The following is a 20,435-nucleotide window of genomic DNA, read 5'->3' on the forward strand; positions in this document are numbered from 1 at the left end:
GAGATGCCATTCACGGTGTCACCTGATGTTGGAGCAGGTGCTGGCGCTGTCTTTAAAAGACAGCCCTGCATATAGCCTGTCCGAGCATTGAGCAGCAGTTTATTAAAACAATACATACGTGTTTTGAATTAATTCAACAAGCAAGCCACTGAGCATCATGGTTCAGTGATGCTTGTCAATTTTTACTGTGCAGGATGCCTGCGGTGGCTCTATAGATGGGATTAATGTTGGTCTGACAACTTTTCCAAAAGTGTGAATCTTCACAACCATACCAACATCATTTAAACTACCCTTTAGTGGTCCCGTTATAAAGACGTCTGCAAACGCGACATGAAATCGTGTGACATTGATCACAAGTCGTGGGAGTCAGTTGCCAGCATTCGCCAGAGCTGGCGGGCAGCCATAAAGACAGGGCTAAATTGTGGCGAGTCGAAGAGACTTAGTAGTTGGCAGGAAAAAAGACAGAGGCGCAAGGGGAGAGCCAACTGTGCAACAGCCCCAACAAACAAATTTCTCTGCAGCACCTGTGGAAGAGCCTGTCACTCCAGAATTGGCCTTTATAGCCACTCCAGGCGCTGCTTCACAAACCACTGACCACCTCCAGGCGCGTATCCATTGTCTCTCGAGATAAGGAGGCCCAAAAGAAAAGAAGAATAGTGGTCCCTCTAACAAACACAGTCTATATATTTTCAGAGTTCCCCACTTCACACATCAATGCAGATTCTGCATAGCGGCAATGTCCGCTACAAACTCCATTTCCCCTAAAAAAAACTAAAGTGACGTCTTTAAATGCGCCAAGGACTCTCGCCTCGTGGCAATAGCTTTTGGAAGTCGAGAAACTGAAGGCACGTGAATGCCACACGTCAAACACGAAATTAAGAAACCTTCATTGGATCGCAGTGAATGACATTCAAATACATTTAAATCAGTATGTAAAACATTTAAATGACGATGTTGTCTTGTCGGGGCGTCAGTGCCATCATGGTACTTCCCTGCCTCTGACAAAATCGGAAAAGAGCGTTACGGCGCCGGGATCTGTGGCGGAGGTCTCCGCGGGGATTCTCCAGCCCCCAACACCAATGATCCCGCCTAAAACAGGGGCATAAAATCCAGCCTTCAAACTACCTGCTGGCACTAGCTCTCACCCGCCACCTGTTATTGCCAGGATCCTCCACTGGCCGGACACTAATTGGAAGATCGCTGAGAAAGTCCCACCAGCCGTGCGATCTGCAAATAACATCCAGCCCAAAGAGTTATGAGAAAGTGCTAACTTCAAACTCTCCTGAGAGGACTATTTTGGAAAGCAGGGGTGGGATCTGTGGCAAAAAGTTGCTGTCTTCCCCATACCATAGTTTGGATATCCAAGGTTAATGTTAAATTTGTTCCCATTCAGTCAAGGATCTACATGCACTTGGAAAACTATTTTAATAAATGATATTTTCTCTTTTTGATTAAGGAGCATGAAACTTTGCTGGCAGGATGGCAGAACAAAAATACAGAGAGTGTAATTGAGCTACACAACAAAACTCCAGTATGGAACGACGATACACAATCCTATGTCCTTAATTTCCATGGCCGAGTTACACAGGCGTCTGTGAAGAATTTCCAGATTATTCATGACAACGACCGTAAGTAGTAAGCTCACCACTGCCTGGCAAGTTCTAAAGGTAATTGTAATGAATGACCACTTGAACACGGTACCAGGTAGCACCTGTGGAACTTATACTCCATCATGAAGGATTAAATCTTGCGTTTTCAATCTCAGTCTCAAAGAACAATTTCATTACTACTTTGACCATTTCAATTCTTCAAAGAATATTATTCCCATTCTTTTGGGCAATTGTACAATTTCCTTAACTTCAGAGCTCCTTCATGCTGAGAGCTGAATTTATGGCATAATGGAATCAGACACACATTAAATCCAAGGATGGCAGAACTGTACAAAATTGCACAGCTATTAAAATATTGGAGAAAAAGGTACCATACATCAAATTGGTTTTAACATAAATGTTAAATTTGAGAAAGAACAGAGATGAAAAATTCTTGTCATCACTAATATGGAAAAAGTAATTGGTGGCCCTTTCAGCACACATTTGTCATAAGTTCGGCGGGAGTCCGCCAAAATAGCTATGAAATAGGCCAGAGGCCGGGGTAGGATTGTGAATTTTTATGAGGACCTGGTGAGACCAAGCATACATTGCACTTAGGGGTTCCTGGGCAATCCTCCCAGCCTGGCACTCTTTGACCCTAATTTGCACCTTTTTTGGGGGCAAGCGCGTGAGATGTGTCCTTATTGTGGACACCTGCCACGGAAATGAAGGGACTTTCTCTGACCCCATGAATTTTTCCAGATTTAGGAGCAGAGGTTCCAGAATGTGCATCCACACCACTTCACCCACTCCCACCTAGAGTCTAGATTTGAGTAAATGTGACATGTTTCCAGCATTTTGTTTTATAATCCTTGTTTTTTGCCCCACCATAATAAAGTATATTATCAATCAGAAAGAAATAACTTACATTTATATAGCACCTTTTACATCCTCAGGACACCCCACAGTGTTTCATGGCTAATGATTAGCTTTAGAAGGGTAGTTGCTATTGTAATGTAGGAAAATACATTAATCAATTTGCACACAGCAAAATCCCACAAACAACATTGCAAAATACAATCAGTTAAGCTGTTTTGTTGATGTTGTTTGAGGACTAAGGATTGGCCAGGACAACTCCCCTACTATTTTTATATAGTTCTGTGGTATGTTTTACATCTACCTGAGAGAGCAGGAAGAATTTTTTTTTTTAATGTCTCACATGAAGGTCAGCACCTCTGACAAAGCAATACTCCCTCATTACTGCACTGAAGCAACAGTATATAGTCAGGTCCTGAAGTGGGACTTGAACCCATCGTTTTCTGGTGCAGAGGCAAGGGTGCTACCCACTGGGGCAAGACTCTCACATTGGCAAACATTTAGAATAAGTTAATATTATTGGTAAATAGTTCAATAGAATATATTTTAAAAGATTGATCAGCTCCTCCAGAACCTTTTGCAGATCAATTTTTAAATACTGTGAGCAATTTTGGGTGAATGGGCCAATGTCATCCACCATTTTTCCACAGCACCCAATCACCGTGGTTAACACTTGTAGTTTGGCATTCATTCAACAGGACGAGCCTTTAGTTAATCATAGCTATCAGTACTATTACCAGCTCTAAAGGTCAGCTCCCAGAAACATCTGCCTACACACTGTGCCACAGATTTGATAAAATTAAATTATTTACTCTAATCAGAAAGAAAGTAGTGGATATATTTTCCTCAGGTTCCTCTCTGAGCCAAAAAAAAGTCAGTGCAAGTGGAAAATTTGTTCACTTGTTTATAACATCACCAACAGTTTTTCTAATATTAGCTACCGGAGGAAAATATATCTGTAGGAATATAAATGCCTGTTAATGGGCATCCGATGTCACAGATGAGAGGCCTGAACTATTTTCACACTTCATTGCAGTAATATTGGTGAGTTGCCAGCTCTCTGACTGAGCAGCAAGTCAGCTCGTTAACATGTGGGGATGGCAGGGCAGGTATTTGGTGGCTCCATGGTGGGCATTAATCACGAGGGGGGTGGATGGCAATCCTGGGGGGGGGTTTGGGGGGGTGGTGTACACTCATAAAAGGACTATGACCAGCTGGCATGAAGATTTATGTGGGCTGGGTAGCAAAGCTGGTTCCTTTGACCTTTTTAGAGCAGCCTGCAATAGTCCCTTTATGAACGACTGGTATGGCCACTCAGTACTCAGCCTCACTGAACAGGGCATGTTTGCTCCCTACTGGATGTTTTACATTTTCAGTTGCCTGCCACCCCATTCATGTCAAAGTGGAGCAGTTGATGAAAGTCACCCCCAGTGTGCTTATAATTTTCATAGAAGTACCAATCAGAGGAACTCTTCACAAACACATTTACAACATCATAATAAAAGCAAAATACTGCGGATGCTGGAAATCTGAAATAAAAACAAGAAATGCTGGAGCCACTCAGCAGGTCTGGCAGCATCTGTGGAAAGAGAAGCAGAGTTAACGTTTCGGGTCAGTGACCCTTCTTCGGTTTTTATTACATTTACAACATTGCTGCACGACACAATTAGAACAATTCTTTCACCCAAGTCGCTATAGTATTGGTTCGAATACATGTTGTGATTGTTTTGTTGTTCTAACCTCATGTTGCCTGTGAAATAGAAAAAACTGAAGGAAGCAACATTCTGCTAATCAGTGGTGGAGAGGATTTAAGAGCCTTCAACTGTTCTACAGTCATTGCTGGATAAAGATGTTATTGATCCGCAGATAGAATTCTTATTTAGCAAATCCATTCCCATTCTATTTTGTTATATGGAACTCATGGTTCAGATGTTGCATTTTACACATAATCCTGACGGGAAAAGATTATTTCCAACTGTTCTTATGGTGTACTGCTTCCTACACTCTGGAAAGCAGTGTTACATTCATTAATTCATTATTGTGCTTGTCAGAAGGTATTCTACATCCTTTTGTGATCATCAAAATGCATCAAGGTTTGCACTGTCCATCATCAGCTGAAACAGAATTCAAAACTAAATTAAAACTCGTCAAATAAAGGAAACAGTATAGATTTTGACAGCTAACATGCAGTGAATTCAGGATTGTAAGCTATTGAAGGTTTCATATAACTTTTATAAACTGTTATAGCTTTGCTTTCATGGTTTACAATGCCATCTGAGCTCCGTGATTAGATTATAGTCTTGTAACTCTGCCAGGTATCCATCATTCTCTGCAAGCTTGCTGTCAGCTGATTTGTACAATGACTGGTAGAGGGCCGCAGGACATATGTGAGGTAATGGTGGAGCTTCATGCTGCAAATTGAAAGAAATTTGGTGCTAAAAGAATCAACTATTTGATGTGTTTGTATTTTTTTTTAGCGGATTATATAGTGATGCAGTTTGGCCGGGTGGCTGAAGATGTCTTTACCATGGACTACAACTACCCAATGTGTGCATTGCAAGCATTTGCGATTGCACTCTCAAGCTTCGATAGTAAACTAGCTTGTGAATAAACAGAACAATGGAAGTGTCATGCCGAAGGAGCAACATATGTTTCAAGGACAAATTTGCTTTCTTTGCTTTTACATATTGGTTGCAGATCATAAGGCATAATTCATCCTCGGTATCGTACATTTGTAACTCTACAGGATGACTAAAATTGCATTGGGCTCCTAAATCCAGTGTAGGACCCTCTTTTAAATATTTTAATGAGGCTTGCATCTGTTTTACTTTCTTTTAAAAGCAGGCACAGTTCTTTGCATGGCCCATAAAGGGTCATTTTAAATACTGATGCAGTGATTTTGCGTGGACCTTTGAAACAAAACGTTGTCTTAAAAAGAAAAAGGAAAAAAAAGCTTCTGATCTGAAAATGGCAGCTATAGAATCCCAAAGGTGTTGAGTCAGAACATGAGAGACATTTCTGCACGATAAGCTTTCAAGTACTAACCTTTGTGTTATCTTTTATATATAATCAAGTGGTTCTTTTCAGTTTGGTCAGAAAGTACTTTCCCACAAACGTGCATTGTGTTTGTTCTGCCAATACCTTAGCATATGCAGCATGATAATAATTAAATTGGTGCTGCTGTTGTTTGGTGATATAATCCAGCTTGTAAAGTGTCAGGGAAATTCATTATTCCAAGTGATGCGAAGTGGAATTCGGCATTAGGACCCATTTTAAGAGGCAAACAGTTAAAATTAATTCCAATTAACATTAATTCACTTCTTATTTTATGGATGTTTTATTTTTTTATTTTATGTGGGATGATGTTGTCTAAATGATGACATCATTGGGAATGAGGATATACACTCCTTATATCGAGATTGAGTCATGTTGTTGGGGCAGTGTAGAGAGAGTTTGCATCTAACTTTGCTATTCTTTATGTGTGAATGAATGCTGGTACTGACACTCTAGCCAGGAATTTTATTCCTAGATCCCGATTGCACCATCGGGATGAAATGAGGGTCAGGAACCCACAAATACTGGCACTGGGATCCAGAGGGAGATATTAGAGGAGGTGGCCAAGTGGCCACCCTGAGAGCCCCATCTAATTAAGGTCAGTAGGCATGCTGTCGAGTCTGGAGGGCCAATAGGAGACTGTCTAGCACTGGAAGATTGGCAGTTGCACCATCAGGGGCAGACACTGCTGATGTAGGCTGGAGAATGAGAGGGCTCCTCAAGATGGAGGAGCCCTCCAAATAATTATAACGTTTAAAAATAAAAAGTGGCCTTCTGACAATCACGACTGCAGGGAGGGAGGAGTGAAATTAAATGAGGCATTGATGGCATCAACCGCCCCCCTCCCCAGTCCGCACCGGGAGGCCGCCTCCGTACATCAGCCAGGCTTCTGATTAGTGCCCTTAGTGGGCAATTTAATTTGTTTAATTGTCTACCCGCCGCTGGCTGGCAGGTGGCCAGCATCTGCCCGTCCCCCTTCCCCCCGCACCCCCCTGCCACCCCTCCCCCCATCCCATGCAGCCACCCTCAAAATAATCCGGAGGCGGGTCCATGTTGGCAGACCGACACGCTGGCCTGTAGCGGGAAATTGCCGGCATGCCCGCTTCCGGTCTTGACTCCGCATCTCCACGAAAATTCAGGAAGTGTCCTGTTCCTTGCCATGGACTGCATTTGAATAATCAACACTACAAAAGTAATCATCAATAAAGTAGAAATTTACAAAAGAAAACAATATTAAAGATAACTGCAATTCTACATGAAAAGGAATTACAAATAAGGTTCTGATGACAAGGCACACTTTATAAAGGACCAGTGTTTCAATCAAATAAATTTAAACTTAGGTGCATGAAGATTAATGACAGTTTCCACAAGTTCCTATTTGTGTGCAGGTAAATATAGAGCCAATGTACTGAGCTCCAATGCTGTAAAGAAATGGATATTAATGCACATTATTGGTTAGTGGTTTAAACATGGAACTCACAACCACAAGGATTAGTTGAGGCGACTAGCATAGATACGTTTAAGAAGAACTAGATAACCATATCAGGAGGAAAGGAATAGAAGGTTATGCTGATAGGGTTAGATGAAGAGGGTGGGAGGAGGCTCATGTGGAGCATAAACACCGAAGAAGACCTGTTGGGTCAAATGGCCTGTTTCTTTGTTGTAAATTCTATGTAATTATTACCTCTGGCTCCATGAATAGCAGGACCTTTCACCGTAGGCATGAAATAGTTTCTTTTTTCATGCAGTACTCAAAACTATTAAGGATTCTGAAAATGTCTGAGAAACATCTGATCTCCACATTTCTCCTGGTTCGGCATTAGCAATAAAAATGTTTTGGTTGGAAATAACCAAACATTATTGTGCTGAAGTCAAAGATTGGACTTTTCTGAAGGGTGTGTGTGTGCATGTGCATGCATGTAGATACCATGACTACTCACTGGCATGATTCTCTCTGAAGGAGATACTGGATATTGCTAACGTTAAAATTTGGGACTTCTGCCATTAGTCCATTGAGTTTTGAATTGAGGATTGCTGAGGAAAATTTGGTGTCTTGGGGAGAGGTGGGGTAATGTCTTCATGTGTATACTGGCATCTGTGGGTGGGCAGATATGCATTGTTATATTAATTGATGATCCTTTCAAAGTATCAAGTTATTTGATTAGATTGAACTTGCAAACTGTGTGAGACCACTTTCATAAAAGAAAGTCTTACATTTATATAGCCCCTTATATGGCCACAGGACATCCCAAAGTATTTTGCAGCCAATGAAGTACTTTTTTTGAAGCGTAGTCGCTGGTGCAATGTAAGAAACACAGCAGCTAATTTGCACACAGCAAACTCCCACAAACAGCAATGTGATATTGACCAGATCTGTGTTTTTGTCATGTTGATTGAGGGATAAATATTGTCCAGGACACCAGGGATAACTCCCCTTCTCTTCTTCGAAATAGTACCATGGGATCTTTTATGTCCACCTGAAAAGGCAGATGGGGCCTTCAGTTTAATGTCTCATCCAAAAGACAGCACCTCCAACAGTTTAGTACTTCTTCAGTACTACACTGGAGTGTCAGCCTTGATTTTTTGGCTCAAGTACTGGATTAGAACTCGAACCCACAAACTTCTGACTGAGAGTGCTACCAACTGAGCCACAGCTGACATATCACAAAGCAGTAACTATGATAATGAACCAACTTTGTTTTCTAGCTCAGGGTCACAAGTTAAAAAGACTTTTTAAAGTTAGGGTATTAAAGCTGGACATTGTGCTGTGTGATATTATCACACAATGCTTAATGCGTTCATATTGAATTCCTTGATCTGAAGCATTAAACAATGAATTTTAAAGCTAACACTGCATCTGTTATGATAATGGATAAAACCATTTGATGCAAACATGTTGAGTGCAATAATAATACACTGCATATTTTCCAGGCTGAAATCTTTTGACTGGTGGTGCAGCATTCCAGCTGTTACTGAATACATGTGTCACCACTTATGACTGGGGTGAAATAAAGCAGACCCAATTTTAAACAGCCTGTGTGAAAATCAACATCACTACAAGACAAAGGGTATTACTGGATTATATCAGGTGGCGTTAACTCAGTTATAGTACTAGCCTCCAACCAGCAGGAGTAGGACATAAGGCCCCTGGGGCCTTCTCCACCTTTTAGTAAGTTCATGGCTGATCTTCAACCTCAATTCCACTTTCCTGCCCAATTTCCAATTCCCTTAGAATCTTTTGGACAGCCAGTGCAGACACATCGGGCCGAATGGCCTCCTTCTGCACTATAACAATTCTTTGATTCTGTGATTCAAAAATCTACTGATCTTGAATATACTCAACAACTGATCATCCACAGCTCTCTGGGGTAGAGAATTCTAAAGATTCACAACCCTCTGAATGAAAATATTTCTTGTCATCTCAGTCCTAAATAGCCAACCCCTTATCCTGAAACTGTGCCTCCCAATTCTAGACTCCCCAGGCAGGGGAAAAGCCTGGCAGCATTTACCCTGTCAAGCCCTCTCAGAATTGTATATGTTTCAATGAGATCATCTCTATACTTCTAAACTCCAGGCTCATTTTACTCAATCTCTCCACATAGGACCACCCTCACATTCCAGGAATAAACCTGGTGAACCTTCATTGTACCCTCTCGAAGGCAAGTGTATCCTTCTTTAGGAACGGAAACCAAAACTGCACACAGTACTCCATTGTTGCCTCACCAAAGCCCTGTACAGTGCAAGACTTCTTTACTCTTGTACTCCAACCCCCTTGCAATAAAAGCCAACATTTGACTTTCTAGTTGTTTACTGTACCTGCATGTTAACTTCTCTGTTTCATGTACAAGGATACCAAAATCCCTCTGATCACCAACATTTAATAGTGTCTCATCATTTTAAAATGTTCTGTTTTTCTATTCCTACTAAAGTGAATAACCTCACATTTCCTCACATTATACTCTATCTGCCACCTTCTCACGTAACCTGTCAAGAGCCCTTTGCAGACTATTTGTGTCATCCTCACAGCGTACTTTCCCACCTAGCTTTGTATTATCAGCAAACATGGTTACATTACACTCAGTCCCTTCATGTAAGTTATTAATGTAGATTGTAAATAGCTGAGGCCCCAGCACTGATCCTGGCAGCACCCCACTAGTAACTGCCTGCCAACCTGAAAATGACCCTTTATTCTTACTTTCTGTTTTCTGTCCTTTAACTAGTCCTCTGTCTATGCTAATATATTAATTATTCCAACCCCATAAGCCCTTATCGTGTGGAACAACCTTTTGTGTGGCACCTTAAAGAATGCCTTTTGAAAATCCAAATATACTACATCCACTGGTTCTCCTTTATCTACCCTACTAGTTATATCGAAAAATTCTAATAGATTTGTTAAATGCGATTTCCCTTTCATAAAGCACAGTGCACAGGGCGGCACAGTGGTGCAGTGGTTAGCACCGCAGCCTCACAGCTCCAGGGACCCGGTTCAATTCTGGGTACTGCCTGTGCGGAGTTTGCAAGTTCTCCCTGTGACCGCGTGGGTTTTCGTCAGGAGCTCCGGTTTCCTCCCACAGCCAAAGACTTGCAAGATGATAGGTAAATTGGCCATTGTAAAATTGCCCCGAGTGTAGGTAGGTGGTAGGGAATATGGGATTACTGTAGGGTTAATATAAATGGGTGGTTGTTGGTCGGCACAGACTCGGTGGGCCGAAGGGCCTGTTTCAGTGGTGTATCGCTAAATAAATAAATAAAACTATGCTGGCTGTGTCTATTCTTATTGTGAATTTCTAAGAACCCTGCTACCACTTAAAAATTTTAACACTTACCAAAATGTTCCCAGCATTTTCCTGACGACTGATGTAAGGCTAACTGGCTTGTTTCCTCTCTCCCTCCTTTCTTGAATAGCATTGTTACATTTGCTACCTTCCAATCCACTATCTATGTTCCAGTATCTATGGAATTTTGGAAGACCACAACCAATGCATCCACCATCTCTGCTGCCACCTCTTTTAGAACCCTAGGATGTAGAATGTCAGGTCCAGGGGATTTGTTGGCTTTTAGTCCCATTAATTTCTCCAGTATTTTTCTTTGCTAATATCAATTACTTTAACTTCTTCACTCTCGTTGGACCCTTGGTACCCCATTACTTCTGATGTTTTTGTGTCTTCTACTGTGAGGTCAGATACAAAATATATGTTTTACATCCCTGCCGTTTCTTTATTCCCCATTATAATTTTCCCTGTCTCAGCCTTTAAGGATCCCACATTTACTTAAGCTACTCTCTTCGTTTTTACCTCTTACAGTCTGTTTCTGGCTAGTTTGCTGTTATTCTATTTTCTCCCTCTTTGTCAATTTTTAGACATCTTTTGCTTGTTTCTAAAATTCTCTCAATCCTCAGGTTCTTGGCAACATTCTAAGCCTCTCCTTTTAATCTAATTTGATCCTTAACCTCTTTAGTTAGCCACAGGTGGATCATTTTCCTGTGGAATTTTTATTTTCAATGGAATGTATATTCAATTAAATATGTCCTTAAATGTTTGCCATTGCTCATCTACCATCATACCTTTTCATCTAATTTTCCAATCTATTTTAGCTAGCTTGCCCCTCATACCTATGTATTTGGCTTTATTTAAGTTTAAGACTCTAGTTTCAAACTTAAATACATCATTCTCGAATATAATGTGAAATTCTATCATATGATCACTCTTCCCCAAAGAATTCCTTACTATGAGATTACTAATTAATTTGGTCTCGTTACATGAGGCAAGATATAAAATAGTGCCCTGGTTGGTTTCACAATATATTGTTCTAGGAAACTGTCTCAAATGTATTCCATGAACCTGTCCTCCAAACAATTTTTTTCAATTTGATTTGACCAGTCTATGTGAAGATTAATATCGCCCATGATTATTGCATTACCTTTGATACAAGCTCCTCATATTTCTTAATTAATGCTCTGTCTAATAAGCCAGCTCCTATTAGGGGGCCTATAAACAATTCCCACCAGTGTTTTCTGCCCCTTGTTATTTCTTATCTCTACCCATACTAATTCTACTTATTGATCTTCCAAGCATTGATATTTCCTCACTAGTGTTGTTGTGTTATCCTTTATTATCAGGGTTACCCCCACCCCCTTTTTCCATTTTGTCTGTCTTTTTGAAACGTCATGTACCCAGGCATATTTACTTCCCAACCTTGGTCACCATGCAACCACATCTCTATAATGGCAATTAGATCAATGCCACTTGCACTGATGCCAGGGCTCAATTGTCTGAATTTGTTTATTGGAAACAAATACAAGATTAAAATGTTCTTTTAAGACTTTTTTTATTTCTGCTTATATTTATCCTAAATGTTAAGCATATTTTCCCTCCCCTCCAATTAGATCGTCTTAATGCACAAACTATTCTCCAACAAAGAGGCAGATGATCAGAACTGTGATGGAAATTTTACCCCCCTTCCACTTCTCTAATGTAGTTATGCACATTCATTCTGTGCATTCTATATTAGATGAAGATCAACACTCAAAATTGTTTAAAGAAAATGTGAACTCAAAGCTGAGAAAATTGGTGTAACAAACAGATACTAGGTTATAGTGGAATTGGGGCACATCTCCAGCATGGCGTGACAGGACCTTCACCTGAAATGTAAACACAATGCGCCTCTGAGGCTGACCAATCTTCCACCTTCAGCGTCACTTACAAACTTAGATTAAAATTACCCTCTATTTATGGCTGAAATGGCCGCCAGCCCTAGAAGTATCTGGAACCGCAGACATGGGAAGTTTTAGCAGAATGGGTCAATGCTGCCAGCTGAACTCAGTGAACTATAAAGGATATTCGATAAAAGATGTCAGAATCTGAAGAAATCTGCTAAGGTAAACCAAGAATACTGTTGGGCAAAACAAGCATTTGCCACACATAGCCTTGTAAGTAAATATTCCCTCAAAATTTTAAATGACTCTCAACTGAACCATGCAACCTGTAAGAGGTTAACCAGTGCAGTATAGCATGACAGAACCAAGGAAATAAATTCTTAGCATGAATGGGGATATAGCTATATAAGAAAAATACAAAGAACAAGTGCATATGCTAACTTGTATGGACTGCAACAATTCTGAAGTGGATTCACACAAGGAGTGCTTGTAAATCAGGCTGCTGCTTGTTTAATTTGTATCTAACTGCAAAATGTTTTCAGTACTTCACATAATTACAATGTTTTAATACTCGGTTTATTCTTGATATTTAATCAGAGGTGTCCATGGGTATAGGCGGGACACTAAACAATTCAACAAACATTTGAGGTGGCCACTGCTGACATATTTGGACAGGAAAACATTGAGGCAGTTAGCAATGGTGAAATTGGAGGCTACCCTGACCTCCTAGTGAGTACCATAATGTTCATATTGTCATACTGAGTGACAGTTACTCAGCCACATACTGAACTTCAGTCACATCATATAAAATATCACACAATTAAAGTAATGTTTGAGAGTGGTTAATTACGACATCATTTTGATGTCTTGTTCTTTTTTCTTTTCTCAGAAATAGAGTGAAGGCAAAGCCAATGAAAGAACCTCACAGCTCACAGCAACCTGCATCACAATCACCGCCTCTTCCAAGCACCAGCATAGACACACACACACACACAAATCGGAGTATAGTCAGTGCATAGGTAAGGAGGAGTAAATGGTGTCAAAGCCAGGAAGCTACTGGCTAGAGGCCTAAAATGATTTCTGTTTCTGCTGTACCACATACAGCTGCAGACATCACAGGACCTGCTTTGATACAGAGATTTCTTTCTTGGCAGGATTGTCCATTTGAATAACTTGTCTCCTTGGAACATGCACTGTAAACTCTGTGAGGTATAGTGGAATCTCTTACCTAGATCTACACCAATCTTGAATGAAAATTTATCTGCACTGCAGTTGCAATTGAGTCTTAGCACTACAGGTCGTAGGCACAGTGAAAATATCTCTCATGAATGCTTAGTTATAGAGATCTTGCATTGAAGTTTTAAAAATGCATTCTTGGCAGAATGTGTAATGTCAGGAGATCAGCTACAGAGATTGAGATAGAGATTCATAAATCTCATAGTTGCTCAAGGTTCATTTTTTAGTCATCAGTGCACATAAAGGAGTGATCAACAGGATGTTTGATTTTTGCAATAGCCGCAGGTCAGTGGCTGCCTCCAAGACCCACGGCACATCTAGTCTGTCAAACATTCTTGAACAAATGACAGTAGAATTTTAAAAAAGGAAGCTGAGCAAGCAGCCAGATGTGTTTGGCTTGTGTGTAGGATCAATGCAATGCACACCACAAAGAGGTCTAGAGCTAACAGAATCCAGCAGGCTAGCAGAGAAACCTTGCAGCCAATACATCTACTTTTTCCATAAGGAAATGACTTAGAAACATAGAAAAATAAGAGCAGGAGTTGGCCATTTGGCCATTCGAGCCTGCACCGCCATTCAATACGATCATGGCTAATCATCCAAACTCAGTAACCTGTTCCTGCTTTCTCCCCATCCCTTTAGCCTTAAGAACTATATCTAACTCTTTCTTGAATATATTTAATGATTTGGCCTCAACTGCTTTCTGTGGTAGAGAATTCCACAGGTTCACCACTCTCTGGGTGAAGAAATCTCTCCTCATCTCAGTCCTAAATGGTTTATCCCTTATCCTAAGACTGTGACCCCTGGTCCTGGACTGCCCCACCATCGGGAACATCCTTCTTGCACCTAGTCTGTCCAGTCCTGTCAGAATTTTGTAGGTTACTATGAGATCCTCTCTCATTCTTCTAAACTCTAGTGAATACAAGCCTAATCAACCTAATCTCTCTTCATACGTCAGTCCTGCCATCCCAGGAATCAGTCTGGTGAACCTTCGCTGCACTCCCTCCATAGCAAGAACATCCTTCCTCAGATAAGGAAACCAAAACTGCACACAATACTCCAGATGTGGTCTCACCAAGGCCTTGTATAATTGCAGCAAGATATCCTTGCCCCTGTACTCAAATCCTCTCGCTATAAAGGCCAACATACCATTTGCCTTCTTAACTGCCTGCTGCACCTGCATGCTTACTTTCAGTGACTGGTGCACAGGAAGTATTTGCTTAGCTGCTAAACATCACATACAATCCATCAGCACAAAGCATTATTACAAAAACATGCTATCAACTATCACAAACCACACCATGAATTCAATAAATGCATTACGCCTGCTTTGGATATAGTACTGAGTATCAGCATGCTATTAGCTAGAATAAAGAAACAACACAGCAAAAGAGGGGAATAGTTGGTATTTAAAGAATTGTACATTAACGTGCATGTGAAGGTGGTTTTTGGAAGGGAGAGTTTGTAGATGTAGACTGCAGGTTTAATAATTGGGCAACACTTGCATTCATTAAAAGGCATCTTGAACTAGTGCCTGGTACACCAGTCTTCCTCAGCGCACTAGTGGCTGAACAGCTAATTCCTCATTGCCATTTCATCCTTCTCTTCTACCATAATTTTGTTGTCTTTCCTTCAACTCTCATGGTGAGACATCTTTTCAAGGAGAAGTTATAGAACATGCAGCAGATGTCAGTTGTTTGTGAGCCGTGGAATGAGGGATGAGTTGCCTGAAAGGCGCCCTCTGATCAATCAAGGTATCTGAAGCAATGTTTATTGGCCTGGTTGTAGTATGATCCCCTAAGTACCTGCCCTCTCCTATCTGTGATTGGTACAACAATGTCATGAAAATGGCTGTAGATGTAACTTCACTCTTCCAGAATCATCCTTTCACTCATCCTTCCCCATCAAATAAAACTAGAACAGATGGTTTACTTCACTGAAGGCATAGTGAAAGCTCCTGTAGAAGTATTATTCCATGCTAATGGTTTAGTACCAGCTGGAGATTGAAAGAATAAAGTTCCTCATGGTTCACATATGACACAACTCTGTGTACAGAGATTGAATGACAATGTGGGTGAGATTGAGGAGGGTGGATGGGGTGCATAGTGGGAGGTAGGGAGCATCCTCTGGTTCTGGTTATAACCTGTTGTACACCACTTTGTCCTTTAAACAGACCGGTCATGCTGAGATGTTGCATGTTTGATGAGCACATTGATGAAAACAGCCAATGGCCACCTTGCATCCCAACTAATGTGTGAGTACATGAACAGGGTTAGTCATGTGCCCAGCAACAATGCAGTATCCCTTGAAAACAGCAACTGTAGTCTTTAAAAACTGCAATTGTGTCCTATTTCCCACTCCCCTGCAGACAGTGAGCTCCCATAAACAAGGCCCATTCAGGCCAGGAGCTTGCTATGAAAAGTTAATGAGACTGACCATGGAAGATCCCATTGGTTCAGCAAAGTTTTATATTGCCAAGCACTAAGCTCACTGCGCTGTGGTCTCACCACCTTAATACCCAAATTGGGGGAAAAAACTCACCGAGTGGTGCATGATGTGCTCAAACTGATACCACTTTGCACCATAACAACAAGGAGGGGAATCTTTAATTGCCTCATTTGGAATGAGGTTCAGACCCAGGTCTCAGCTGTTCTAACACAGCACCGACTGAAAACCCTACAGCTTATTATGTTACATAATTTGCAATTATTTAATCTTTCCAATGGATTGTTTCCCCAATTAATGTATCTATGTTGTTACTAACCATGTAACATGGTAATTATGTTTAGCTCACCAGATCTATGCTCCACACAAGCCTCTTTCCACCTTGCTGTTTTTTTAATATTCATTCATATGATGTGATTGTTGCTGGCAAGGCCAACATGTATTTCCCATCCCTAATTGCCTTTGAGAAGGTGGTGGTGGACTGTCTTTTTGAATGCAACTGAGTGGGTGGCTAGGACATTTCAGAAAGTGGTTTAGAATCAACACATTGTGGTGGATCTGGACTCAAATGTATGCCAGAATGGCTAAGGACGACAGATTTCCTTCCCAAAAGGGGATCAGTGAACCAGATGGGTTTTTATGACAATCTGATAGTTTCATAGTCATTATTAGTCTCGATTTATTTATTTAATTGAATTTAAATTCCCCCACTACTGTGGTTGGATTTGAACTCATATTTCCAGATCATTATTCCAATCCTCTACCCCATTAACATAACCACTATGCTACCATATCCCATACTTACCCTATTGACATATCTGAAGATGGGATCTCTGACAGTGCAGCACTTCTGGAGTGTCAGTTTAGATCTTCATACTCAAGTCTCTGGAGTGGAAATTGAACTCAGAACCTTCTGACTTAGAGGCAAGTAATACCCCGAGTCACAGTTGATACCAACATGTTATTTTAGACTCTTGTCATTTCTAGCTGTTTGCACATTATCACATTGTTCATTGCATAGCAATAGTTCAGAGAAGAGCAAAGATCCAGAATGCTATAGACAAGCTTCTGAACCATACTTGTTATACCTTTTCATTTGCTTGTAATCAGCCTATCAGTGCAGTCTTCACAGAAACAAAACCAAGAAAAAATACTGGTTTTGATTGTGGCTTAAGCTTTGTGGAGCTAGATAGCTCATTTGCACAGTGAAAATATATATATGGGAGGGGGGGTTCATAAATAATTAATGGCCTTTTTAAAGTGCAAGGGTATGAAAATAGGATATTGAATATTTTAGTATAAAATGTTGTGATTTTGGTAAATCTGTTTTAATCCACTGGATTGGTTAACACCTCCATGGTTGTGCTACATATCTTACAAATTGTCCACATCAGTCAGCTGACTTTGTTTTGGAAGTTATTCATGTTCAATAATTATAAAACCAAACATGAATGTCTGTTTTGCATGTGCAGCTTCTGCACGGTGAGACATGCGCTGCTACCTGCTAACGTGCATGGAATGTTTACTGCTGTATGCACTGTTTTTTCATATATGGAGCCCATGTATTCAGATGTTTTATTTCCAGTTATAAATATTAAGTAAAATAAATGATTGTACCCCAATAAATTTAATGATATTCTTATGCATCATAACTGTGTACAGTGTGATAAAGCTCTAATGTGAAACAATGCATATAGACAAATGTTCCACTTGAGTGAAGGGCCCCCTGCTTTAGCTTGGTGTGTGTGGCTCATGATTAATTTGTGTGATGGCCTACAAGACATGGCCTGGTTTTTACATCATATTATGTAAAATCCATTGAAAAAAATGCCACGTGTTCCAAATGTGTGATGTATGTTTAAACTTGGCTTCATATTTTATCAGGTCATTTGTAATTTCTCTCATGCTGCTTCTGCTCGCAGTCTGTCTGCAATATCAGAATGGACAGCTGAAGTGTTCTATTTTATTTGCCTAAATAACATGTTGAAAGAATTTAATGACCATTTATTGCAACCATTTTTGTTATTTAATTAAAGACAAGTGACAGTGTTCTATGTCATGTAAAGATCCTACTTGTTGAATGGAATTTTTAAATAAATAACTTTAAAAAATCTTGCTGTTTTAATGTATTGTGTTAAAGTTTATATATAATATACACTAGTCAATTTCCCGTAGCTTTCTCGTGGACCAAAGTAAAGGTAAGAATTTTTTGTAGCGTTATAAAAGACTAAGATTAAACATTGCCAGCCACTATCACATTATAGTCTCATAATGTGCAATGAACTCCTATATTTTTCTAGTTAACTAAAATGTTTTGTTGCCTATTCTTATGCTCAATTTTCTTTCATTCTCTTTAGCATGAAAATAAAACCTTAAGTTGTAGAGGAAAATAAATAGAGTGACCATGTCCAGGTGGGAAGCAGCATTCAATCAAGATGATTTTATACCATCTCATCCATGGATATAATCTGCTCTTATAGTGCTTTCTTTAGTTACAAGTGGGCCTGAGCTTAGGGAGGGAACTACAGATGCTGACTTGGGGGACTGGTAGTGCTTGGAGCAGGTAAGAAGGACAATTAGGAAGTAGGAAGTAGAAAGAGATGGAGGAGAGTGAGGCCTGCAGCCTAGAAGGTGGGATGCTGGTTACAGAGTGCTAGAATCAGAGCCTGGGGGCAGACACAAACATAGCTATTTCTTTTTTTGTAATTCTCATAGATGATCAGCTGATAATAACAATGTGATCGATAAAAACAATGTAATTTCCATTGGCCAATTGCCTTGCTGAAAACTGACAGGTATCGAGGCACATTAGACATTTGTAACACACAATAAAGGAATTATAAAAACTGGCCTTCTACATACAGTGTTTTTATAGCCTTTAAATTTTAAAAAATAATTTATTCAGAAATGTCTTCTAACTTCGTTCAGCTTAAACCAGGTTTGACAACTTTGTTGGAGTCCCCTGAACTTGTCAAGATGTGCTGTGTCCTACCTCAAGAAATGATGAGGAAACAGCATGCCAATGAGCCAGTAAACCATTTATTTAACTTTTGTCTTAATTATTTGACTGCAGTTTCTGAAGAAAACCCAAGGAATTTTAGATATATCTAAATCTTAATCCTAAAATAATGATTGGATTGGCACCCAGGTTATTTAATTTCATTGTACTGATGTGTCTGGTCCCTTTAAGTGGCTATGATTCCTTTGATGTACAGAAGGATCACTGTGTCCAAGATTCAACTAGATTTGAAGGGTGGCACCAGTAAGATCAAATGGGAAATTATGGCCCACTGGTATATGGAAATAACACATCAATTCGTGAGTTATAGCAGAATTGGAAGTTACAAGAAATGCATTGACTAGCATTTTAGGAGTTATAAAAACAGAAAATGCTAGAAATACTCAGCAGGTCTGGCAGCATCTGTGGAAAGAGGAACAGAGTTAATGTTTCAAGTTGATGCCTTTCATCGGGACTTCTGAGTATTGTGAGCATTTTCTGATTTCCAGCATCTGCAGTATTTTGCTTTTGTATTTTAAGAGTTATTTCAGGTTTGTACAAAACATGTTTCATCTGCATTTGATTTCTTCAGCATAATGAGTATAAAATTTGTCTTCTGGCAGCACTATAGCTGATTGATAGCATTTTAAGGGGTAATTTTAACCTAACCTCCTGTTGGAAAACTTGACAGGATTGGGTGCAATGCTGGTTTTTCACCCTGCCTGATTTTACTCCCCTGTGGAGAGGAATATTGGGCAATGTGTAAAACTGGCATTCCACCTGATCCCATGGGATTCCCAGCCAGCCAGTTAGATTAATATTATCCTATTATTATCACTCAGGAGACAGAATGGTGAGTGACAGTAATGCTCTTTGCAATAGAAGATAAGTATAATAAATATTTTAAACCCTTTGACTACATTTTGAAACAATATGAATAATCAAGAATAATCTCTGGTTCATTGCCAAACATAAGCAATTACTGGTAGCAGGTTAATCAAGTAAGAATCCATACAAAAGGAAGATCAACCATGTCACTTTGAAAAGGGTGTTGATGGCCCTCTTTCCACACACAAACAAATGTTACCCAAAAGAAAATCAAACTTGGTGATACTAATGTACTATTTCAATATTGACATTCCGGTTCAGCAATAAAATTATCTATTCCTTTGATGGATTTCCTAATGACAATAACTGGTTTACAGTTGATGTGGCAGCTCCATTTAGATGGCTTAGACGAGGATCAGATGCCCCTTTCTACTTCTAATTAATCCTTCAACTAAAAAGCATTCTTCATGAAATTGTATGCTGACACTGGGAGGTCAAGAGTAATGTAGAGTTAATTTGCTACCCTGCGATAACTACCCTAATTATTACACAATCCCACGCAGATTTAGACATTTCAGCAAAATAAAATTACAGTAAAAAATTACAGTAAATTGTTTTTCTTTACACAATGTAGTGGCTGCAGATTTTTTGCTATGAAGTGTTACAAGTAAGCGAGTAATAATTAATAGTAATTGCAGAAGGACAGATGAGCAGTGAGCTTCTACTGATATACATATCAGTCTGCAGTCTCCAC

General features: G+C 39.9%; 1 protein-coding gene across 2 annotated transcripts in view; it reads left to right on the forward strand.

Moving 5' to 3' along the window:
• Nucleotides 1-17,934, forward strand: part of tub (TUB bipartite transcription factor) — a 557,742-nt gene extending 539,808 nt beyond the window's left edge. For both annotated transcript variants that reach the window (XM_068046318.1, XM_068046319.1), the window contains exons 10-11: nt 1,457-1,628; nt 4,943-17,934. In XM_068046318.1, coding sequence (XP_067902419.1) covers nt 1,457-1,628; nt 4,943-5,076 — 306 coding nt within the window. In that variant the 3' untranslated portion in view covers nt 5,077-17,934. The remainder of the gene's footprint in view (nt 1-1,456; nt 1,629-4,942) is intronic.
• Nucleotides 17,935-20,435: the final 2,501 nt, after the last annotated feature.

The sequence above is a fragment of the Heterodontus francisci genome, chromosome 14 (genome assembly GCF_036365525.1).
Source record: "Heterodontus francisci isolate sHetFra1 chromosome 14, sHetFra1.hap1, whole genome shotgun sequence".
Lineage (NCBI taxonomy): Eukaryota > Metazoa > Chordata > Chondrichthyes > Heterodontiformes > Heterodontidae > Heterodontus > Heterodontus francisci.